Below are 25,558 nucleotides of genomic sequence, written 5' to 3' on the forward strand. Positions count from 1 at the left end.
TATAACCACCATAGTTGCTCACAGAAAAAATTTGCATTCTATTTTCCCTGAGCTCCACTCCCTACCTGTAATCCAGGGAATATAAGAGTAAAATCACAAACCAAATGTTCTTTTATAATTTTAAAGGAGAGAGCACAGAGCATGTTATTTTCAGTTTTATAGCTAGAATCAGAACATTTTCAAGTCTGCAAAAATTCAAACCTTTTCCACGTTACTAGTGCCAAAGAAATGATGTCTCTAACACGTGTGCATAGCAGCTGATTACAAACTAGTTAGTGTGCCGTAGACTGTATTTTTCATTCCGTTTCCTAGCTGCATAGCAAGTTTCCTTTGGTCTGACCCACTGCTGACGAATATTTTATATATGGATCTAGGATTTCTTTATAAAATCTTAGAAAGCAATTCTTATGATTCATAAACAATTCTAACATACTATTAGGTATATGTTAAATATAAAGCTTGCCATGTATCGTTTTTACTTAGAAAGATAACCAATATTTTTTAAAATCAGTACTTTGTCACAGTTTAAATAAAAAGTAGAGAAAAATTAGAAGCTGGATTAATTGTGGAAAAGTCCATTCTAAAAGCCTGATGTCAGTAATATTTCAGAGCAAGATAGAGAATTCTTACTTGTGAAGTGCTTGTGGTTCCTCCAGAGGCTGTGGTATTGGGCCTAATTGTGACTGTTGCTGTCCTGGGCTGGAATGAAGTAAAGGTTTGCTGACTTGTACCTGTACTTGATGGAATGATACCCAGGACTTTTTGCTGTACTTGAACAACGCCTTAAAAAAAGATAAAGTAATTAAAAAGTGCCCCTTTAACAAAAAGCATCAGCTGTTGCTCAGTTTCTGGGGAGAAACTATGTGTGGTAGGATTTTACAGTGGGCTACACAGAATGTGAGATCCGAGGACTGAAATCAGTGAAAAGGAAATGAAAAATGATGGCAACGGTATGATCTGGCAAATGTGAATTAAAACTCTTCACATTTCCCTTACCTCCTTGTGTTGCTGGCACATTTACAGCGACAATCTTGCTGTTTGCAGGAAGTGGCAGTTTGGTAATTACTTTTCCTGCCATAGTGACTGGATTGCCTGTAATTTGGAACGTCTGACCTGTGCTGGCAATGGTTGTAGCAGATGTGGCAGCTGTACTGGTGGCTAATAGGGTATAAGACATTTAATAAGCTTTACATTTAAAATAACCAGCAACGTAGTGACTTCTAGGAAGGGCACCAATGCATGAACTGTGGTTCATTTTGTATTAAAAAAAAAAATTCCTCTCCACTCAGAGTGAACTATGTAAATGTTGAAAGTGAAATAATGTAAGAGAGGAGTTTTGCTAATGTAATATTATGGATATTATCTGTATCAAACTAACGGCTACAGCTTGTTTGCTCAATCTGCTGCAGAAGAAAAATAATTTCTAAAGAAATGTTTTATTTCAGTAGGTAATTGATTGCAATTCTTTTTCTTGAATGAAAGCAATCTTTTATTTAATCGCAGTTGTGTACCTGAATTTGACTGGCCTTGCTTAACCCATGTAGCAAAGGTCTGATGGAAGTTCTTGTTCTGCTGGAATGTTACTGTAGCTGGAGATCCAACTTTAGTGGTTAGTACCATTTTAGTTCCAGTTGTAACTGAACCACTTAAAGGGGCCACCATAACTTTCTGTGCTGGAGAGATGGTACTAGTCGTATTGTTTGTTGGGGAAGTTGTGGAAGCTGAGATTACTGTAGGCTTCTGCTGTTCCAACCGTTTCTAGAAAAGTCAGGGAGAGAAAACATGAACCAAAATAGTTCTAAGTAAAAACAATACTATTCTGCAAGAAGTCCACCTATAATTTCTCCCAATCTAAGAAACTGTACTATATTTCCAAAATATTTTACTTTTGAAAATATGCCCATATAAATTTACCTGGAATTTAATTCCTTGATGAAAATATTTTTATTACTCTAAGTCACATATATTTTATTAAAAGTAGTTTTTCATAACAAAAAATTAAACACTATCAAGTTTTTTCAGCTTATACAAATATCCAAGCTTTCAGAGTGAAAATAAGATACATGGGTAATTTTACCAGACATAGAAATGCTGCTCAGCAGTGGTTATTTAGAGAGGATAACAAATAATACTAAGTGTAAAAGGTTTCTGGTTTACCATGTTAATTTATCCAATCATAAAAAAACATATCAATGTTCAAACATCACTATTCACAAGGACAAACCTGCAATTAAGCAAGCTAAAAATTATAAAACAATTTTTCTAGATTATTTTTGAGTTCAAATACTTTTACAGAAAAATACTTTAGACTATTCTATATAGATTGGTATAATCTGATCTTTCAGATATTAGTCATTAAAGACAATTTGTGTACATTTTATCATAGATTGATGACATTTCCTGACAGCTTACAAACTAGATGGTGGTAAGCTTACACATATAAAATAACTAGCCCTAATTGGTTTGACTCAGTGGATAGAGCGTTGGCCTGCGGAGTGAAAGGTCCCAGGTTCGATTCCAGCTAAGGGCATGTACCTTGGTTGCGGGCACATCCCCAGTAGGTGTGCAGGAGGCAGCTGATCGATGTTTCTCTCTCATCAATGTTTCTAACTCTCTATCCTTCTCCCTTCCTCTCTGTGAAAAATCAATAAAATATATATTAAAAAACAAACAAACAAACAAACAAAAACACTAGTGGCCGGGTGCACGGATTCATGCACTGGTGGGGTCCCTTGGCCTGGCCTACAGGGATCGGGTCGAAATTGGCTCTCCCACATCCCCCAAGGGGTCCCAGATTGCGAGAGTGCACAGGCCAGGCTGAGGGAACTCACCGGTACATGATGGGGTGGGGAAGAACCGCAGGAGGGCTCCAAGGCATGTCCGGCCTATCTCGCCCAGACCTGATCGGCTGGACCCCAGCAGCAAGCTAACCTACTGGTCAGAGCATCTACCTCCTGGTGGTGTGCATCATAGTGACTGGTCGAATGAACAGCCAGACACTTAGCATATTAGGCTTTTATTATATAGAATAGGTGGCATGGATTACAAACCTGGCGGCGGATACTTTACCTTCATTAAATGCTCAGACCAACTCAATAATGTTGCTGGTATTGTGATTTAAAGATGAGGAAACTGAGACTCAGAGAGGTTGTGAAACTGGCTCAAGGCCAGAGCTAGTTAATGGTAGTGCTGAGATCCAATTCTGAACTATCTCCTGCCATTGGAAACCACTCACCAATGACATCACACGCACTCTTCTTAGGACTACATCCTCTATGCCTGAATATAATGTATTTCACATAATTTCATCAGATGAAAAGGAATTTTAGTTTTGGATATTTAGACATGTCATCTGATTGAATCAATAAAAAAAGGAGGCAAAAAAGACTAAATACATATCTAGAAATTACTTCCTGAGGCTAAATCTTCAAAATTAGCTATGTTCACTATCTTTGTAAATAAGGATGTTAAAGAAATTTTAAGAATAAATCATTAAGGTTACATTGTGGAGATGACAAGACATGCATAAAATGAAAAAACCCCCACAAAAAACCCACAAACAAAACAAAACAACCAGCCAGTTTTTCTATGAATGAACAGAATCCAAAAGTGCTATTATCTCAAACTTTGATGTAAGTGAAGATAATGACCTACACTAAACTGATGTAAAAGATACCTAAGAATTTGAAAAAATGTTTTATAAAATGTGAGAGGGAAAATAAATCTTATTTCAAACATTGTACTCCAAATATGTATACTTTTTGCAAAACTACTGCTTGATGTAGCCACAGAGCTACTTTAAAGTAATGAAATTAAGATATATTTGAGATACCCTTAAAAAATAAAGCTATATAAATATATCATTACTGTGCTTTCAGTATGCATGAAATTGGCTAAAAATGTCGATTCATTGCCAGGTGGGACTGGTACCAACTCCCCCACCTGCTGGGCAGCCAATCGCTGCTGTTTGAGGTGAGCCTCCATTTGGGCCTTGAAGTCCTGTGCCTTCTTCTGTTCACTAACCTTAGCTTGTTGCTCAACTGCTTGTGCCTTTTCTTTCTCCACTCTGCAGGAAAAAAAGGAGAACTTATCAGAAACTACCTTATTAGGCACCTGGCATCTAATATTAAGTGAAATCTGGTTGACTTTTACATCATAAAGAGGTATCAAATTATTCTGATTTAAAAATAACACACTTAAATTAAGATAATTGGAAACTCACAAGTAAATAAAATTAAAACCAGGATCTTAATAAATTATATACTGCTAGTACTTGAAATCAAAAGGTAGAGTAACATCAGGACACATTGAATAAACTATTAAGGGGGTAATTCTTTAATTCTGAAGTGATAAAATCTTCAAATATCTGATACCATATTAGCCATTTCCTTACCTCTCAGCAAACGCCCTGATCTCCCATAATTCCAGCTCTTCCTCTGCTACCCAAGTTTCAATAATAACAGGGCCAGTTTGCTTGGGCGTTTCTGGTCTCTTCGGCCGTAATGCACTTGATCGAAGGCCTTTCCTCTGAGGTGTAGGTGTTTCTTTGGAAAAGAAATCAGAGTATTTTAAGCAATATAGCTCCTAAAATTATAGTACTTCTGGCATCTCCTCTTATACATCATGAAAAGCAGGGATTGGCAAACTTTTTCTTAAAAAGCCAGATGGTAAGTACTATGTGGACCAGATGGTCTCTGCTACAACTTCTTAACTCTGCCTTTGTATCACAAAAGGAGCCAAAGATAATACGTAAGTAAGTAAGTATGGCTGTGTTCCAATCAAACCTTATTAACAGCAGCAGGTGGTTAAGGCTCATGGGCTATGGTTTGCTGGCCCCAGATACAAAGGCGTATGAACCTTTCCACAGCTTGTTCCCTCTGCCTGGAACACTATTCTAGGCAGAGGGAACCCACCCCTCACTGGACCAATGCATATTTATCCTTCAGAACCCAACATGGATACAACTTCCTTCAAGAAGCACAGCTCATTCTTCCCACAGTTGGGCTGGGTGTCCTTACAATGTACAACTCTGGTAATCTGTATTTCCCTATCCAGCCACTGAAAAGGGGGACTTGAGAGATATCAATATAACAAAGAGATCTGAAAACAATTAAGAATAAGCAAAATATCCTAATGATAAAATTTTCAAAATAAAAAGTAGGGAGAGACAAGCATTGAACCTTCCCATGTTTAGGAAACAAGAAGCAGTAGCATCAAAGGAAAGCAGCATAAGGAAACAGAAACAGCAGTAGGGCCTGGGCTGTACTAAGTGATATAAGCCAAAGAAAAGTGAGTTAAGGAGATTGCAGTGGTTTGCATTGAAGGCTGTGGGGTAAAGACTAAAGACTGGCCAGGAATACCTTCTTCTATCTGTGTCTCTGCCTATCATCTGTACTATCCCAGGACAACATTTTTAATTATACTAATATTTCATATCTACTAGGACAGGCACCTCCTCATCAGTGTTGTTTTCAAAAGGCTCATTTTTTTCAGTCATTTATTCTCCAGGATGAACTTCTGAGTTAATTCAATTAATATTCAAAAATTAAATTTATACATTTGGGGAAAACTAACTTATAAAATAGTATGTTTCTAAGAGCAGCATTTTCCTTTTATTAATATTTTAATACGTTTTTGCATAAATATTTTATGCACATATAAAATAAAATTATTGATTTTTGTCTATATATTTTGAATCTGGACACTTTACTGAGCTCTTTTTAGTGTTCATAGTTTTGGTCCTCAAGTATAATATGACACTAATATAACTTTTCTTTGCTTCCTTGAGAATAGGAGCTGGATCTCACTCTTCTACTTATTTACCATCCAGTGCCTATCATGTGGGCTCTCTATAAATGTTTCCTGAGTACTCCTTAGCCTCTCAGATTATTTCTACCCTGAACAAGGAAGTATTTTATAGTATCTTTAATCCTTGAGTCAACAAATCTTCAATGACCACTTATAGGTCAGTTGCTGTAGCAGGTGCTGGGACTACAGCAAACCAGGTAGACTTGGTGGTTACCCTCTTAGAGCATGTAATCCGGTGTCAATCACTGTTCCACATTTTAATTATAAGAGGTATTATTATAGCTCTTTGTACTCTTCCTATTCTTGGCACACTACCTATGGGCATCAACATGTGCCTAGTGGAATTTTACTGTGTTTACTACTTAAATACAATTTTTAAAATTTAATAGTTTGTAATAAAAAATATTATCTTTCAAAAGTTGAATAAAGAGTTAAAGAAACAATTATAATGATACTTCCATTCATAAAAAATGTGGCTAACAGGTCAATAATGAAAGAACAGAATTATTTCTATTCCTTACCTTTTGGTGCTTCCGGAACTCCGATGGGACAAATTATTTTCCTGATACAGTATTCAGACCGAATGCCATAAGGACCAACATCTCGTCTCTTAATTATTTCTGTTGTTGTGATTTCAGTTTCAGATGTTTCTATGGTGATTTAATTCACAAGTATTAATAAGCAACTAAAATATTCAGGTACAGCATCTGCTGCTTTAAAAGAAACATACGAAACAAACTTTTGGAAGCATTTTATTAACGATTAAAAGAAATATTTGAAAATTTCTAAACTGAGCAAAATGCCGTTCGGGGCAGCTTAGTTCCTGGTGGCCAAACTCATCCAAAATAATAATAACACTAGGAGAGAAGCAGCAAGCATAGAGTTTGAGCTGTCCCAGTTTAAATGATTTCTACTCTATAACAGCAATTTTTAATTTTTTTCATCTCATGGCACATAAACTCGTTACTAAAATTCTGCAGCACACCAAAAAAATATATTATGTTTTTTTACCAATCTAACAACAACAAACATAGGTGTAATTTGATTCATCCACACTGATGGCTTTTGCTGTGTTGTGTGTTCATTGTTTAATTTGACAATCTAAGGGAAAGGAGTCAGTCCCCCTGACTACATAGTCAGGTATTGCATGTTTTAAAAATTCCTGTGGCTCACCAGTATGCCTCAGCACACTGGCTGAAAACCACTGCTCTATAATAATAAATCTCTTTTAAAAATTCAGACTGGTTCATATATAAGTGACTCACCTTATAATTTGAAACCTCCTTCCCTGCCCCCAGGATTTTCTAGCATGTGCTGACAAACTTTAGCAAAGCTATATTTTTAAAACATAAGCATTGTATTTTAATAAGTATCAGATATACTCAAAATTAAGCAAACTGTCAAGTGATTTTCTCTTTAAGCTTAAACTAGAAAATCAAAAACCTTTACCTGTGCGTGTGGTCCCTCCTCCTGGAGGAGCCTTGGCTGCCATGTCATCCCATCTCAGACTTGCCCACAGTAAGCGTAACATGAGGCTCACTCCAGCTAAGGACTTTACAGTCTGGAGTCTATACCTGAAAGAAAACCCAAAAAGTACCATATATATGTTCATATACACACTCTCTATTAAACTGAAGGACTATTTCTTATCCTCATTCAGTATTTATAATATGGCTTTGTAAGCACTTTGGCCATTATATATCCCTTAATAAGAAATGTTTTTGTTCCTAGGTATAACATGCATCTAACGACTTAAAAAGGGTCGGTAGTCACTTCAAATGACATAAATCTGTGCAAAAAACATGCTTCTCTGTACGATAGATACAGCAACAATTTATGAAGATCTTATCAATTTAGCCTAATCTCAAAATAAGTTTTAGGAAATTATGAAGGAGAGCAAATATAGAGAATTAAATTTTGAACTCACAAAATTTTCCAAATAAGACAGAAAATTTTGTGTTCAAGTGGTGGCTCTGCAAAACATGAACTCCTGGATGATGAATACTGCTAACACTAATAACACTTCAAGATTAGTATAGTTTTGGAATCCTAATATAATGAAGAATAAAAAAGGACAATATTGTATTAGTTACTAATCAGGAGATAATCTGTTGTTTTTTTCCTAAAAAAAAAACAAAACACATTTCAAAACAAATTTACAATTGTAATGAATATCATATTTTAAAATGGAATTAACCCTAAAACATTTTAAAGCAGGCCTAGGCTGTCAATTCTCTATTAGTAATCTTTGAGTAATTAAATACTTTGTTGACACTTAAATGAATACACTGGTTGATTGCAGTGTAGAGAAAACTTACACAATTTAAATAATTTCCTCCTCTTACAGAGGTAGACAGTAAATCTTAGACAGTTTGGAAGGCAATGCTTTCTATACTTAATGTTAAATTGGAAAAGTGAACGATGTGAGAAAGGGAAAGCTCGAGCCAAAAAGTTGCTGCAACTTAATTTCCTATCTCCAACTGTGACACCATTATTTTATTCGTTGTGTTATCACCCTGTGAATCCTCTGACCTGCACAAAAGAATTCTTTAATTAGTGAGCAAATGTTAACTAGTGCAGGGATATCCTAGGAGGGAGGAAGTGTGTGTCACTTTTAGAACACATCCTATAGGAACTCTGGACTCACTATTTGAAAAGAGAAGTGTTTTCTCATGCTCTTTCTCCTTCCTCTAATCCAGTGGTTCTCAACCTTCTGGCCCTTTAAATACAGTTCCTCATGTTGTAACCCAACCATAAAATTATTTTCATTGCTACGTCATAACTGTAATGTTGCTACTGTTATGAGTCGTAATGTAAATATCTGATATGCAGGATGGTCTTAGGCGACCCCTGTGAAAGGGTCGTTCAACCTCCAAAGGGGTCGCAACCCACAGGTTGAGAACCGCTGCTCTAATCTCTCTCTACAAACAACTTTAAAGCATCTCTATTTTACAATGGAAATGACATCAGGTGGGGAAAATATCTCATGCATTATCAGCCTGTTCATTCATTTATTCATTCAAAAAAATAAGTCTGAGTGCCTTCTATGTGTAAGTGAAAGGAGCTGGGGACACATTAATGAATTATCATCTGCTGATGTGTCCCCAGGAGCTGTAACAAAGGAAAGCACAGGTGGTGGTGGCGGGGGGAGCATCCGATTTGGTTCAGGGTTGTGGATCAGAGCTTTGTTTGTGACTCTGAAATGAAAAGGATGTGGCAGTGGCTGACTGCAGGCAAGGGGCACACATATGCATGGGGGGAAATGTAAAAAAGCACAGACTTCTTCCCCAAAACGATATCTGGTGTGCTATGGCTGGCAGGAAGGGGTGTAGATGTGCATCATGAGATGACACCGGCATGAGAGAGAAAGGCAGAGCCAGAATGTGCTGCACCAAGTGGAAGGATTAAGGCAGAGACTCAAAGGCAATCTATTAAGGCCTCTGAAATTTATCCAGTATTGGGTGAGTTGCAAAGGAAAGTACTTCTCATAGATGAGATGGACAGGGGACAAACACTTTCTCCTCTCAGCCCTGCAGCAGTTAACCAGTCCCCTATACATGTTTGCTAAGTTCAATCAGAATATTCACAGGATAGACCTGCATTTTAGAGGGTCCATCTGGCAGCACTGTGGAGACAACTACTGGTTCAAAGTGATAATAAAACATGGAACAGGGCCTGGGGAAAAGAAAGGAAGGAATGGACAGTGGAGGGAAAAAGAAGCCCTAATGAGTAGACGAGACAAATTTCACTTATTCAATATGGCTCAGCCTTAACATTAATCAAGATTGAACATGCACCTTTGGCATTCTCATCTCCTACTCTAAACATCAGAAATATTTTATTCAAGTGTAAGTATAAAAATGCATTTCACATGCATGTTTTTTTATAGCTATATGTTTTCAAAAAAAACCTGCATTCTAAAGTAATAAATAATTTACATATTCACCCATGCCTGTTAGACAGAAGGGATTATATTTCTTTCAACTTTAGCAAATTAAGATGTTAGCATATATTTTGAAGGCAGTATCTGTTTAAAATATACAGGAAGGTATTTCCTTCCATTTAAGAACGAGGAATTAACTAAACAGATACAAACTGTGCCCAGAGTGCATATTAAAACATAACAATACAAGGCTCCTGAAACCCAGCCGTGCAAAAAAGGGCCCTGGGCAACACTTGAGCAGAACTGGTCCAAAGAAAATGCTTCCCAGTTGAGCCTACCTTCCATTTCATAATAGAAAAAGGCAGAAAGATCGGCCTCCACCACTGCCAGGTCATTGTAATTAAAGTATTTGTACACAGTAACTTTTCCAGTGGGAAAGAAGTTACCTGCAGGACAGTCAAGGATACACTTTGGGACCGCTCTCAATGAAGAAAGCAGAAAAGTGCAGAGTAATCCTACAAATCCATGAACTGTAATGAAGAGTTCCTTGATTCCCTGCAGGATTCTGCAAATCCTTCATTGCAGGCCCTGCAGAGAAATTGTACTTTTCAGCTGTCTCTATTGAATGTGTAATGGAGTGATATTTTAATTCAAATCAAAAGATGAGTTATAAAAACTTGGTCAAACCAACTATGCCTGATCATATTAATAAGTTAATTCCTTTATAGAGGGTATTCATTTACACTCTTTTTTTTGGTCTTTTATGGCTACTGTCATATAGAGGAAACTAAAAAAAAACACATGATTTTTAACTTTAAGAAACTGGGACCATATTAAAGATACACAGAAATGAAGCCTGCTCAGTAACTTGCAGAAGTAATCAACTTCAGGATCCTAACAAAAGGTAACTGCAAAACTGAGATCCTTCCTAATTTCTGAGTATGTCCCATAGAACTCTTTTTGTTTATGTTTCATCCTTTTCCACTGTAAGGGTATACAGGAAAAAAGACAAGGACATGAAAAAGGACAAAGCAAGGATAAATATGTGAAATGCGATATAGCAGATAAAGTACTGGGCTAGGATTTAGGAAAACCAGGCACTATTTCTAATTTGGTCCCTCTGTGGGCAGAGGCAAATTATGATCTATAATAATAAAAGTGTAATATGCTAATTAGCTGGGACGAAACCTCGGCTGCAAGGGAGGGATCCAGGCAGCCTCCGGCAGCTGCGAGGGAGGATCGAGGCAGCTATGGCTGCGAAGGCCTCCTCTTGCACGAATTTTGTGCATCGGGCCTCTAGTACATACATAAAAGTAAGATCCTTTTCGAAAATAAAACTTTATGATCTCACACTACATACTTATGACTCATCCCCAAAGCTTATTTCTGGGCTTAAAAAAATCCCTAAGCAATCTCAGAGACTACCTTTATTTACATAAATAAGAGTACCTCAGAACAAATGTTTATTATACAAATAAATTACATTAGGAAGATTTCCACATAATGAACCTTAATGTAATTTATAGGCAAGTTTCCTAGGTCTTATGTTTTTATGAATTATCTAACAAAAATAAAATACATTTTTATCTACAATTAGGAATCTGTGTAAGCGGAGGGCTGACTTAAGTTATACACAGATTTTTGACAAGAGTGTTCAGTGCCCCAACCCCCAATTGTTCAAGGGTCAACTATACAAACATTCCAGAAAGTGGGTGATTATCCAATTCTGTGATTATCTCATTTCCAGAGCACACACCTGGCAATAATTTGGAAAGTTAGACCACAAAAACAACTGTTTCTTTTGTTTTGTGGAAAGTAATATCAAATTTCATTTTAAAGGATTCCCTTAAATTTTCAGTCTTTAAGTATATGCTTCCCTGTCTTTTCTCTATTATCTCTCTCTTTTTCTTTTTAAGGGATATTAGAGAATTCTTTTAAACTTCCTCCCTTCCCCAAATACATTTTAAAGTACATACCTCCACGTGATACCAAAGGTTGGTCTAGGAGAAGGATATGGCCATATATCCAAGGCAGGTTTAGCATTATAATTAAAATAAGGGACTTCTCGGATTCCTCCTTTTCTGGCCAACTTTTTTAAGTCATCATTAGGCAAAACAAATATGCTCTTCTTGCTGCTCTTGGTGAGAAACTTTCTATAGGATGGTAGAGCTGTACCTGAACGAGTCTTCTTGGGTCTTGAAAATTTCATGAGTTTCACTTTGTCTCTTGTGGAATATTCTTTGCTCACAGTCATAGATGTTACCAGAGTGCCTCCTGCGGTGGTCAGTGAGTCGGTCACTGTTGTGGTGACCACCGTTTTGCTCTGCTCCTTCACAGAGATGATGTCCACACTGCTGCCTGGGGAAGGTGTGGAAAGCTTTGTTACTGTTGTAGTCGTGGTTGTGACAGTAGATTTGGCACAATTTTCTGTGGAAGAGACCAAAGTTTGCTTATCACCTTTTGCGACTTTGATTACAGTTTTTGACTCTGTGGCCACTGTGGATGTCATGGTGGTGACTTCTGTGATGACTGTTTTTCTTTTCAAGTCTCCATTGACATTTTCATCTTTGTTGGTGGGTAGACCATTTTCATCAATAAAATCATTACTGAGATTAGATTCCTCTCCAGAAGTAATAGGTGATGGAGAAACTTTCTTAACTTCTGGGGTTTCAATTTCCATATCTTCCACCTGATTCACTGCACTGCTTTCTGGGGGTGGTGTGGTAGTTTGTGCTCTCTCACTCTCCCTGGTTAAGGGCAGGGTCTCTAGGCCATCTTGGTAGTCACGTTCAGAATCTGAAGATCTCAGTGAACATGATTTTGTTTCCAAGTTGTTTTTTTCATTAAAATCTTCCATGATGACATCACCATTCATGAATGGTTTTACAGATTCTTTAACAGTCAAAGATTTAATATCATTTTCAGGAATTACTTTATTTATATTATTAACCTTTGGTTCAACGTCACCACTTACTACTTTACTCTCAGAGATTTCTTTCAAGCATTCACCTTTCAAATATACTTTAGGTTTATTATCTTTTCCATTTATTTGAAAGGTACTTGCTTTCTGTCCTTTCTTTTCAGACTCTCGATTTTCATTATTCTTTTTGTCAGTGCTACTTTTTAGATTTACTTGATCAATACATTTATTAACTGGTCTCTCCTCTAATTTTTGTTCTTGACTTGTTTTTTTACCATTTGTTTCCATTATCTTACCCTGAAGCCTGTCATCACATTTTCCAGTGGACTTATCTGAAACAAACTCACATTTCAATGGTTCCATGCCTTCAATACCTTGTTCTTGAGTTATAAACTGCTCAGAAACACTGTCATTGCTATTCTGAACAATCATATCTTCTTCACTGTCTTGAATAGATATAGTATCAGAACTATTTTCCAAAGTGCTGTTATATTCAAAGTGACATCCCAATTTTCCTTCAAAGTCCATTGCTTTTGACAGAGATGAGGTATCTCTGTCAGTACTTTTAGATACTGATGGAAATAAAGGGCTCTGGGAAGGAGAAACAATGGTGTTGTTATTCTGCTGTGTGAGTGGTTTTTTGTTTTTAGAAGTCAAAGGACCAATTTCATCTGTACTGGCTAATTTAAAGTCATCAATGAGAAAATCACTTCCTTTTGTTTTAATCTTACTGGGTTCCAAGCCTTTACTGCTTGGTTCAGAGAGCCTCTCATCTATGTCATTTCCAACAGAATTTTGTTTCTGACAGTCTGTCTCTGGGCTCTGAATGGAGACGTCCTCTAATATTTGGTCTTTTGGATAAAGTTTACTTGTGGTATGATCAGTATCACTAATTCCCAGAATTGAGGAATCACTTTCTGAGCATTCCTGAATAAAGTCTTCAGATTTATCATTACTTGCATTAGAATTTTGTTCTTGTCTAAGCACGCCTCTTTGACACCCTTCTTTTGCTTTTGTTATTACTGGTGACTCAGACAAACTTTTCAAAGAACTTGTAGAGGTCTTTCCTGCACCCTTAATTCCACCCTCCAACTTCATTTTTTCAAGTCGCTGTTTTTCTTCCAGTGTAAACTGTTTAATTCTCCTTTCAAGAAGTCCATCTAGTTTGGATGACTTAATTTTCTTTTTATAACTAGTCCTTAGATGAAAACCCTCACTGACATTGACCACATCTACTTGAGAACTTTCCTGACAGTTTATATGTGACTCTGTTTTCACATCATCATCTATTTCCATTGGCTCTTCCTTAAAGGATCTATCATTGTCAGAATCTAAGTCTTCTTTTATATCTGTAAAACAAAGACAAGTATAAAAGTGATATTTTTACTCTTAAAAGTACAATTCACGATAGTATTTTTATTTTCTAATATATGATTAAAATAGATTAACAGACAGGGCTGAATGTTATAAAAGGTCAAAAAAATCAATATATTCCAAATATTTAAACATTCTAATTCTTAGTATCTAAAAATGGTGGACTACTACAATGTAAAATTACTTGCTATATGATAGCTACTGCATATACCAGTACCTTCATGTAAGATCCTATGTAGAATATCTTATAGTTAAAAAATATCTTGTTCGGCCAGCGTGGCTCAGTGGTTGAACATCCACCTATGAACCAGGTCAGGGCACATGCCTGGGTTGCAGGCTCGATCCCAAGTGTGGGGATGTAGGAGGCACCCGATCAATGATTCTCTCTCACCACTGATGTTTCTATCTCTCTCCCTCTCCCTTCCTTCTGAAATCAATAAAAATATATTTTAAAAAAATGTATCTTAAGGCTCATGCATTATTTCACTTATCTTTTAAAAAATAACTTTTCACAAAACACAATATAAGCTCCTCAAAACATTTAATGTAGAATTATCTCATGACCCAGCAATAACACATAAGTCCATATAAGAACTTATACACAAATGTTCATATCAGCATTATTCATAACAGCCCCAAAGTAAAAAGGACACAAATGTCCATCAACCGATGAATGAATAAACAAAATGGGGCATATCCATATAATCGAGTATTATTCAAAAATTTTTTTAAATGAAGAACTTTGATACATGCTACACCATGGATGAACCTTGAAAACATTATGTTAAGTGAAAGAGGCCAGTGACAAATACCACATATTACATGATTCCATTTATATGGAATGTAAAGATAGGCAAATCCATAGAGACAAAAAGTAAATTACTGGGCTGGGGAGGGGGATAAAGGGAGAATTGGGAATGCTAATGGATATGGGTTTCTTTTTGGGGTCAAGAATATGTTCTAAAATGGATTGTGGCGATAGCCGAACAACTCTGTGAAATACTAAAAACCACTAAATTGTACACTTTAAATGAGTGAATTACAAGGATAGGATTGTTTCAATAATGCTATTATCAAAAAGAGACAATGCAGTACTTTTCCTGCTGTGCGAATTAGATACAGTGCATTTTTATCACCCCCAGGCTGACCTTCACAATGGACTCTCCTTACCTTGGTCCTTCTCAGTAATCTTTGAAATGTCCATTTCACTTTGGTCTGCTCCTCTTGCTGCACCTGAATCTTTTACCTCGTCTTTCTCAGAATCAGGCTCTGTTTTTATTTTTTTTGGACTTCGTGGGCTTTTTCTTCTATCTGATTCATCCATATTTTCATCCATATTAGTTTTGGCTGAAAAGAACCAAGTATATATCAACTACAAATATTTTGATTATTAGCAATTTAATATATCTAATTGAGTGGAAATTACCAAGTACTTTCCAGCAATATACTTCATTATTTTTAATTTAAAAAAAAAAGTTGACCCAGACAAGAAAAAAAGCTAAAGGAGCTCATCAACACCAAATCAGAAATGTTAAAGGGTTTTCTCTAAGGGAAAAAAAGGGAAAAAATATGCACCATAAAATGGCAATAAATACATATCTATCAACAACTTGAATCTAAAAATCAAACTAAGCAAACAAGCAGAACAGAAACAGACTCAGATATAGAGAACGTTCTGATTGTTGCCAGATGCGGGGGGGGGGGGGGGGGGGGGGTAGGGGTGGTTGGGAGAATGGGTGAAAAAGGTGAAGGGATTAAGAAATACAAATAGGTTGTTACAGAATAGTTATGGGGATATAAAGTACAGCATAGGGAATATAGTCAATACTATTGTAATAGCTATGTATGGTATCAGATATGTGCAAGATTTATTGGGATAATCACTTAGTGAGTTATGTAAAGTCTAATCACTGGGGTGTATACCTGAAATTATATAATAATGTATGTCAAATGTAATTTAAAAATGTTTTAAAAATTGAAAAAAATGATTTTAAAATAGGGGAAAAAACAACAAAAACTGACCAAATTAACTAAGTTGTTAGATAATCCCAGGAGGTGTTTAGGGAAGAGAGTAGGAGAGTCTGGGGTGCTGTCATGGTCAGTGTCTCAGAGAATGTGCAGTCCATGGAAACCAACCCAGATGTATACCTATGAGTCGTTTTCTGTATGTTTATTATTCTTCAATAAAGTGTGTTTGTTTTTTTAAGTTGAAGATCCTATATATACTTTCTTATATATTCCAGTGACCTAAAGCATAAATAAAAGGAATGATTTCATTTTATATGTGCTTTAGAAGCCTTCACAAATGAGACTATTTCAGCCTGTTCATTGACTCCAGAAAGTTTGCATAGTGGTTTTCCACAGACAATGTGTTACAGAACCATATTAAAATTGGATAAATTTTCTGATCCCTAGAACAGTGGTCGGCAAACTGCAGCTCGAGAGCCACATGCGGCTCTTTGGCCCCTTGAGTGTGGCTCTTCCATAAAATACCACGTGCGGGAGCGCAGTGCGATTGAAACTTCGTGGCCCATGCGCAGAAGTCGGTATTTTGTGGAAGAGCCACACTCAAGGGGCCAAAGAACCGCATATGGCTCTCGAGCCACAGTTTGCCGACCACTGCCCTGGAAAAAAAAGTACATACACAAACTTTTGTAATTAATTTCAATAGATTCTTGGATAAACTTGAAGTTTATCCATTGACTCCAAATGAAGAATACTTAATTCTGTATTACAGAATTAAGAGAAATATCCAAATGCAATGTGTGGCCTTGTTTGGACCCGATTTACTGCCAAGAGTAAAAAGGCATCTTTCAGACAATTTGGGGCAATGGCAGTATGAGCTGAGAATCCATTGTTAATTTGCTGAATGTGATAATGGCATGTGGCCATGAAAAAAATCCATTTTAGTTAGAGATACATACTGAACAAATTTGGTAACATAATTTTGGGAATTTGCAGGAAAAACTCCAGGAAAAAAGTGGGCAGTGCCAACTGAAGAGTGTTAGAATTTGATAATTATTGAAGTTGAAAGATGGTTACATGGGAGTTCATTATTCTATTCTCTTTTCTTTTGTGTAGTTTCAAATTTTCCATAAGAAATAAAAAAGAAACCCACAAAACAGAACTATTGTCTGGGTGAATATTCTTAAATCTTAGAGAGGCATTTTCTACCTTGTATTTTCTTCTTCACTTGAACTAAAATATCTCAAGGACGTGGCAAGATGTACCTATTTTTTATTTAAATAAATGAATCCTTCCAGAAAGGTTTGAACGAGGATAGGAAAAAGAATGCAAAAAACAGAGTCAGTACCTGTCAAAAAAGCAGCATAGTGGTAAAAGAAGAAAAGCATCATACAAAAGGATGACGGGATGTGTCTGGACCCCACAGGTAACAAAAGAATAAAAAAATAAAACCTAAACTGATACCCTTCATTTTCAATGCTTCTTCAGTTATTGCAGAATTGCTGGGAAACATTTTTTCAATGGTTTCAAGTTGCTCAAAGAGTTTTATATGTCAATGGTAATCCTGATATTTAAAACAAATAACTATAAAATACTTGGGGTTTTCCCCCTATTAAAATCTTCTTGACATAAACATTAATATACACCCATTACTAAAGCTGATAAATTAATATGCAAAGCAAATGCACACAATCTGAGTTAGAATACAGTAACATTAGAGTTAAGAAACACAAAGCAGCCAAACAACACATCTGTGCCTCTATCACATGATCAGATTAGATTAGCCATTATAGGGAGCAACAGTTCTGAGATTATAAACAGTATAATCTATATTGATTTATATAAATAGTACAAACATTTATTATTGCCTTCTCTGTGATTCCTAGTCTGTAGTTAAGCTAAGCTAACAATATGTACTGCTGCTTTCCCCCTGCTAATACCTGGAAGGAAAGGCTCAAACGATGCTAGAAGACTAACTTGGTACCTGACTGTTAAGGCTCAGCATTTGGACAATGGAAAATCCTATGTTAAGAAAGTGGATATAAAAAAAATTTGCAAAAGCCTAAATATTTTGCATATTGATAATTAGAACTTTATTTCAAGGTTAAACCAGGTCAGACAGAGTAAGACAAAAGCTCTCTAGAATTCTAAGTGTTATATGGATAACTAGTGCAACAAGATGGTGCTAAAAAAATGTAATGGGCATTATCATGGACATTTAGCCTGAATATAATCTATATATATAAAAGCCTAAGCGACCCTTACGACCGGACTAGACTAGCAGGTAGCTATGATGCACACTGACCACCAGGGGGCAGATGCTCAATGCAGGAGCTGCCCCCTGGTGGTCAATGTGCTCCCACAGCCAACCTCCCACAGCCAGCCAACCTTCTGAGGTTCCTCCCCCTGGCCAGCTAGATCGGCCCTGATCGCAGGCCAGGCCGAGGGACCCCATCCATGCACAAATTCGTGCACCGGGCCTCTAGTCAGGTAATAATAGATTGGTAATAAAATAGAAAAATTTATTGAGAATGTGCAAGACTCTTCTAGTTTCCATAAAATAAATTCCAGTGGGCCTTATAAAATACATTAGTTTTCTATTAAAAGATAATCTCATAACTTCCCTAAATTTCAAAAATCTACCAGTCCAGTTTTCAATACAACCATTCACAAAAAAAAGCCAAATCAGTTAGCTAGATATGTGCATAGTACCTGACACTTATACCACAGACTTCATAGGAAAGAACACATCACACCATAAATCAGCAAATTATACTGCACAGTGAAGAGAACTGCTGTTGAAAATCGCTTAATTAACAGAGAGAGACTGCATGGTAAAGTGCAAAGAGAGCAAAGGAAGCCAAGAGATAAGGATTCCAGCCATATCACTCTCGATCTAGTATGAACTTCAGTATTTCACTTAACATCTTCATGAAATAATCTTGTCTAATATGAATTTCAATATATAAGGTTTCTTTTTTAGAAAAATATATTTTTATTGATTTCAGAGAGGAAGGGAGAGGAAGAGAGAGATAAGAAACATCAATGATGAGAGAATCATTGATCGACTGCCTCCTGCACGCCCCCACTTGGGATTGAGCATGAAATCTGGGAATGTGCCCTGACCGGAATCAAACCATGACCTCCTACTTCATAGGTCAGTGCTCAACCACTGAGCCACACCGGCTGGGCTCAATATATAAGGTTTCTTAAAAGGACAGTTCACCTCTATAGTTCTATGATTCTTTTTTTTTTTTTTTTTTTTTTTTAAAAGATGTTTTATTGATTTTTTACAGAGAGGAAGGGAGAGAGATAGAGAGTCAGAAACATCGATCTGCCGCCTCCCGCACATCTCCCACTGGGGATGTGCCCGCAACCCAGGTACATGCCCTTGACCGGAATCGAACCTGGGACCTTTCAGTCCGCAGGCCGACGCTCTATCCACTGAGCCAAACCGGTTTCGGCTAGTTCTATGATTCTAAAGTCATTACCCAGTAGCATAAATTGAGTTAATCCCTCATTTAAGTGACAGTGTTATGGAAATCTCTATCACTTCCTTTCTAGTTTTGTCACGTGCTGTAATGCTGAGGTTACCAGATGTGTGATTCCTCAAGGAGTCAAGTAGTACTGAATTTAAGATTTCAGAAAAAACAATTAGGTGGCTGAGGCCTTTTGTCTTTTCTTTTTTTAAAAATAATACAAATTCTATTCCATCATCTCTAATTAACTGAAATCCTAGGTATCAAAATCCATTGAATAAAGGTAATCTTAAAACTTATCAAGTTTTTAATAAGCTACATTAGTAATTTTGAACATTCTATTAAAAATTTCAGAAAAAGTATTATCTATATATATAAAAGCCAAGCGACTGGAACGCCCAAATGACCGGAACAACTGGTCACTATGACGCACACCGCGGTGGCCAACCAGCCCAATCGGGGCCCTGATCAGCACCCCCAACCTCCCACGTCCCCTCCCCCGCTACCGGCCCAGCCTGATTGGCTCCCAACCACAGGGGGAGTGCTGCTCAGACAGAAGCCAGGCTCACGGCTGGCGAGCGCAGCGGCCATGGTGGGAGCCTCTTCCACCTTCATGGCAGCGCTAAGGAGCAGCGAGCTGAGCAGTAAGGAGCGAGGGGTCCCGGAATGTGAGAAGGCACAGGCCAGGCTGAGGGGACTGCCCCCACCCCTCCCCCAACCCCAGTGTATGAATTTCGTGCACTGAGCCTCTAAAGAAAGTACTATAAATCTATAAGAAATAAATATGAAGGAAAAATACTTCAATTACTTACTTCCTTCAAATGACTTTCTGTAATTCACATTAGTATTGCCTGGCAATTTAGGAACAAACCTATAGACGTGAGTTTTACTAATCCAGCTCCAACCACCATATCCTGTTACTCTGTATTCCTCTCCTTTTTGTTTCCAAACCTGTTGTGAATAAAAACATTCTGGTTAAACAAGAAAGAGAATGCTTATAAAGTACAGGTGTAGCTCTATACATTTTTACCAAACAAAATCAATAGGCAGACAAATTAATTAAATTTATCAATCAATTTTATTTTCAGCAAAAATCAAAGATTTATGAAAAAACCCTAATTTTCCTTTCTGATATAAAAAATGTAACACAATTTTACAATGTGATGACAATTTCAAAAAATTGGTCTAATAACTCACCTATATTCTACTAAGATAAATCTATGCTTATAAAATTGCCAGAAAGATTACTTCATTCCAACTTTATGAAAAGATTATCAAAAGTAAAACAAACTATAAAGTACTCAAAGTTGTAGAATAAAAGTCTCAGAAATGGCAAACACTGTTTTAAAAATTGTAAGAAAAATTACCTGATGTTTAACTGGAAATGTATATTTCACCCACGTAGCTTGTTGCATCGTTTCTTCCTCTTCTTGTTTCTTCTCCTTTTTTTTGACTTTCTCTTTTTCTTCTCTTTCAATTGATGTCATCCTGTGTAACCTAAGAATATAAGAATACAAAGATAGGATTACATATAACTTAGAAAAACAATGTAAAAATTAAGTGCTGAAAATTAGGAAGACAAAAACAAATAATGGTTAGATGTAATCCACAACCCAGACAACCCCAACACAGAAAAATAAGCAGATGCACAATTCCATAATAGGAAAAATCAAATAGTAAAGAGGCAAAAACAAGACATGCCATGTTCCCCGTAAGTAATACTCATTTATAATTGATTCCTAGAATATTTCATGCATACACCAATAGTTACACAAAAGAGGTATTATATTACAAACACAACTACCTGGTTTTTAATCAATAAATAACTGCACTAGGAGATTTTTCCATACCGGAAGATACAGATCTTTTAAAGAATATACCACTGCATGGATATACTATAATTTATTAATCCAGTTGCCTATTAAAAAGAATACTTTATTTCTTTCTCCCCAAATAAGACCAACAAATCCAAAAACTTTTATTTTCAACCAATATTTCTGATTCTATCTAGCACTGTGCATTTTAAAGCCTTCACATGGTCCACTAACATAGAATTCAGGCTTTCTACATCCACAGAGAAAGGGGCCCACATGTCTCCCGCTTCTGGGCCAGGGGAAGGGCACGAATTAGGCATCATTAGGTATAGGACATAAGCCACACTTTTTTTACAGGCCGGACAACAGGTATCACTGCACTCAGCAGGAAGGGGATGGGCAAGCCTGTGATGAAACTCTACATTAAGGTGTTTTAGATGAGTAGTTGCCAACCGGAGGTCAGCAGACCACTGGTGGTCCGTGAGGTCCGAAAGGTTGGCGATCGCTGTTTTAGACTATATGTGCATGAATGAAACTATTTCCTACAAGCAGGAACATTAACCAAGACCTACAGAGAGAAATTCCGGTCTTTCCGAGAGCTCCAGTGGTAGAATTGTTTGCATCACCCTCTACCCAGCTGTAGCCTATTTCCCATGCTCAGCCATGTGGCATGAACAGAGATCTTTTGTCAGCGTGCGGGGAGGGAGGTGTTAATAAGCTGTGAAAGAAGATTTAATTATTTTTATCTCCATTCCTAAACCAAAAACTCCCTACCTATCTTTAGGACCCCAGAATCTAGCCTCTCTGAGACAGACAGAACTTATGCTAATGAACTGCACACAACTAGTAAAGCAAACATCCTTCTTCTCTCACAGCTGATGGGAGGAGAGGAAAGGGAATAGATTCTCATTGGGACTAACTCACTGAGTCAAATACCATCAATTTGCTATCAACCACTCTTGGGACCAGGGAGTGGGGCAAGCTCTGTAAGGCAGAGAGCATGGTGGGTAACCCCGACAGCCTCAGCCCACCAGAGTAAAGAGGGAGTGACTGAGGACCATGTAGTATCTCTCAACAGTTTCTGTGGGCTCAGCTTTAAACGCCTCTGCAAAGTCAGGTTCAGCACAGTAACTGTCCATCTTCACTTTCACTGACAGTGGCCAGAGATGACACACTGTGTGGGGAGAGCAGCAGTGCAGTGACACTCAAGGACAGCGGTTCTCAACCTGTGGGTTGCGACCCCTTTGGGGTCGAACGACCCTTTCACATATTGTTTTTGTGATTAATCACTATGCTTTAATTATGTTCAATTTGTTACAATGAAATTGGGGGTCACCACAACATGAGGAACTGTATTAAAGGGTTGCGGCATTAGGAAGGTTGAGAACCGCTGCTATAAGGGCTCATGGCTGAGCTGGACTCTCGGCTTGTACTCTAGTGTTCACAGGAAACAGATCCATCTTCATCAAAGGCTTAACTTTGGCAGGGAAGCCAGGCCTATGAGGTGATATTGGAGCTCATCTGTGAAGTTAGCTAAGCCAGAGTAAATTCTAGGGTTCTCACTGCCACCAAAACAATCCTTAGGAGAAAAAGCAGCAAGAAAGGAGCTCCAAAGAAGTTCAATTCCTCTTGGCTGGGCAGAAAGCTTGGCTACTGCTGCCCACCTGGAGGCCCCAGGAAGGAAGCTCTATCAGGCCGGACTGCACAACTCCACCTGCTGCTCCACATTAGTGGGTGCACTGGTAGTAGATGTTCCTTCTACATGACCCGGTTCAATTGAGAGCTGGACCAGGAATATGAACTGAGCTTCAACTCCACTCCCGATCTCCATGTGGTGCCCAGGGTTTTGTCCAGTGTGTGTTTGCTATGACAACCAAAGCTACAATAAGCAATGCTTTCTGGGTGTTTTGGTTAACTTGGGGAGTATCCTCCATTGTCCCCCAGTGCTGGGATGACTAAGTCCAAAGGTTCATGCACTTAAAATGCTGACAGTGCCAAACTGCTCTTCAGAACTGTACACTTTACAGTGCCATCTATTATAAAGCCACTCTGCTTCCCATACCTTCACTCAAGTTAGTACCAAACTTCTAAATTAGCCCAATTGAGAGATAAGAAATACTACCCCATTATTTTTATTTACATTTCCTTAATTATAAGAGAAGTAACCTTTTTTTATACATTTCTACTGGCCTTTCGCATTTATTTTCTGCATAATGCCTGTTCAAATCCTTTGTCTTGTCTGCACTGGACTATTAGTCCTTTTCATTTATAAAAATGTCTTTGTCAATTAAGGAAATTTTCCATTTGTAGTGAAAATATTTTTCCTCAGTTTGTCATCTGTCTTTTGAGTTTGATTACATTATTATTTTCCACTCAGAATTTTAAATACATATATCCACTCTTTTCCTCTATGGCATCTGGGTTTTATATCTGTTTAAAAAGAAAGTATCACAACAAAAACATAAATTAATTCGTGGTTTCTTATTGAAGTTTTGTTTTTATTGTTATTCAGTTTTGGTGTGTTTTTTTTTTAAATCTTCATTTATCTGAAAATGTTTGCTGAGGCAGAGATTGAGCTGATATTTTGTGCAAACATGCCCTGCCCTCTTTCTTTCTCTGGCATTCGATGTTAGCATAGCCAGATTCCCACGTGTGCTTAGTTCTATTTCTGGATTCTCTGTTCGATTCCACTGCACTGCTTCCTCTGCAATACAAATTATTTTGATCATTGAAGCTTCAAAATATGTTAATAATAATACCAATCCCTTTTTTTATAATACCTACTTCCCTTTTCCTACACATTAATTTTTCTAGATGAAATATTATCATTTTGGTGAAACTTCCCTGTACATGGAGAAAAATCCTATTTAATAACAATGCAAATAAATATTAATTTTTATAAATTACTACATAGCATCTTTAGAAAATATACACATCTAGGCATGTATCTTTTTATTTACTCAAAGTATCCTTTTATATCTTTAATAAAATGATTTCTTTGCATGATCCTGAAGATTTGTTAAATTTATTCCTAGTTGAGGTTTCTTTTTTGTTGTTCAGATCTTTCCTTTCATTATGATTTTTTTTAATATGTAAAATGTAACCAGGTTAAGAAACAGAACTTTATCAATAACCAATACATCTGAAGCTAGTGTGTCCCACCCCAGGTAGTCATTATCCTGGGTCTCTTTCATGGATTTACCACCTATGTATGTATCCCAAATAGTATCAAGTTAGCTTCTAAAAACTCCCTACCAGAATAAAACCTGCTACATGAGCGAAAGAGCAATATTGTCACTATTAAAAGAAGGTTACTGAGAAAAAAAGAACTTTTCTCTGGATCATAGTTTACAAGAGCCTCTTCTGGTAAAACCCAAGGGCAAGTTCATGAGCAAGACCTGGAAGGCACTGGGCTCACCACACTCAGAGGCTCTGGCAGACTGTGTAAATAGGTACTGCAGGCAGGATCTGAAGAAGACCGCTCTACATTTCCCGTTTCTGGGCCTTCTGAGGATTCTGTGGTGTCAAGTGTAACAATTCCCAGTTCTCTCCCTTCTTGGGTACTTACCATTTGTACAGCTGCACTATTGCTTCCAGTTTTACTGGTGCTGCATTCTCTCTTGTTCCCCTTGTCCCTGTGGGTTTATGCTTTAAAAAAAATCCCTCTGCCATAGTTTTGGTGGAGCTCAGCAGGGGGCAAACTCAAGTACTTATTCAACTTGTTATTTTTAACTCAGAACTTCTACTGTATTTTCCACATGGTTACTGTTTATATACATAAAACCTACTGTTCAATATGGTGGCCATCTTACTTGATTTTCATATTGTTTCTGCTAGTTCTTTTAAGTATATAATTAGATCAACTGCATAATTGTGATAAACTGCCTTGGCTAATACTTTTTTTTTTAAAGAGAAAACCCCAGTAGAGGTTTTTGTCTTTTTTTCTTTTTAAAAAATATATTTTATTGATTTTTTACAGAGAGGAGGGGAGAGGGATAGAGAGTTAGAAAAATCGATGAGAGAGAAACATCGATCAGCTGCCTCCTGCACACCCCCTACTGGGGATATGCCTGCAACCAAGGTACATGCCCTTGACCGGAATCGAACCTGGGACCCTTCAGTCCACAGGCCGACGCTCTATCCACTGAGCCAAACAGGTTAGGGCTTGGCTAATACTTTTAAGAAACGTTAAAAGACAGTAGTAATAGCTGGCATATTTGTTTTGTGTCAGAGTATTAATGGGAATGCCTTGAAGAGTTTCACCAAAAACCATGATGGTTTGATTGAAATACATATTTATCAAAAAAAAGGCTAT

General features: G+C 37.2%; 1 protein-coding gene across 12 annotated transcripts in view; it reads right to left on the minus strand.

The window, feature by feature from the left end:
* BPTF (bromodomain PHD finger transcription factor) overlaps positions 1-25,558 on the minus strand; it is a 115,366-nt gene that overhangs the window by 32,916 nt on the left and 56,892 nt on the right. For 7 of the 12 annotated variants that reach the window (XM_070393339.1, XM_070393337.1, XM_070393336.1 and 4 more), the window contains 11 exons: positions 20,797-20,926; positions 20,242-20,380; positions 15,156-15,332; positions 11,668-13,960; positions 7,258-7,382; positions 6,330-6,458; positions 4,394-4,544; positions 3,943-4,066; positions 1,512-1,758; positions 997-1,158; positions 631-782 (listed from right to left, as the gene is read on the minus strand). In XM_070393339.1, coding sequence (XP_070249440.1) covers positions 631-782; positions 997-1,158; positions 1,512-1,758; positions 3,943-4,066; positions 4,394-4,544; positions 6,330-6,458; positions 7,258-7,382; positions 11,668-13,960; positions 15,156-15,332; positions 20,242-20,380; positions 20,797-20,926 — 3,829 coding nt within the window. The remainder of the gene's footprint in view (positions 1-630; positions 783-996; positions 1,159-1,511; positions 1,759-3,942; positions 4,067-4,393; positions 4,545-6,329; positions 6,459-7,257; positions 7,383-11,667; positions 13,961-15,155; positions 15,333-20,241; positions 20,381-20,796; positions 20,927-25,558) is intronic. The other 5 variants (XM_070393342.1, XM_070393340.1, XM_070393338.1 and 2 more) reach the window with 3 other exon arrangements.

Source organism: Myotis yumanensis, unplaced genomic scaffold (assembly GCF_028538775.1).
Source record: "Myotis yumanensis isolate MYYU_CA2020_CCGP unplaced genomic scaffold, mMyoYum1.0.hap1 SCAF_16, whole genome shotgun sequence".
Taxonomy (NCBI): Eukaryota; Metazoa; Chordata; class Mammalia; order Chiroptera; family Vespertilionidae; genus Myotis; species Myotis yumanensis.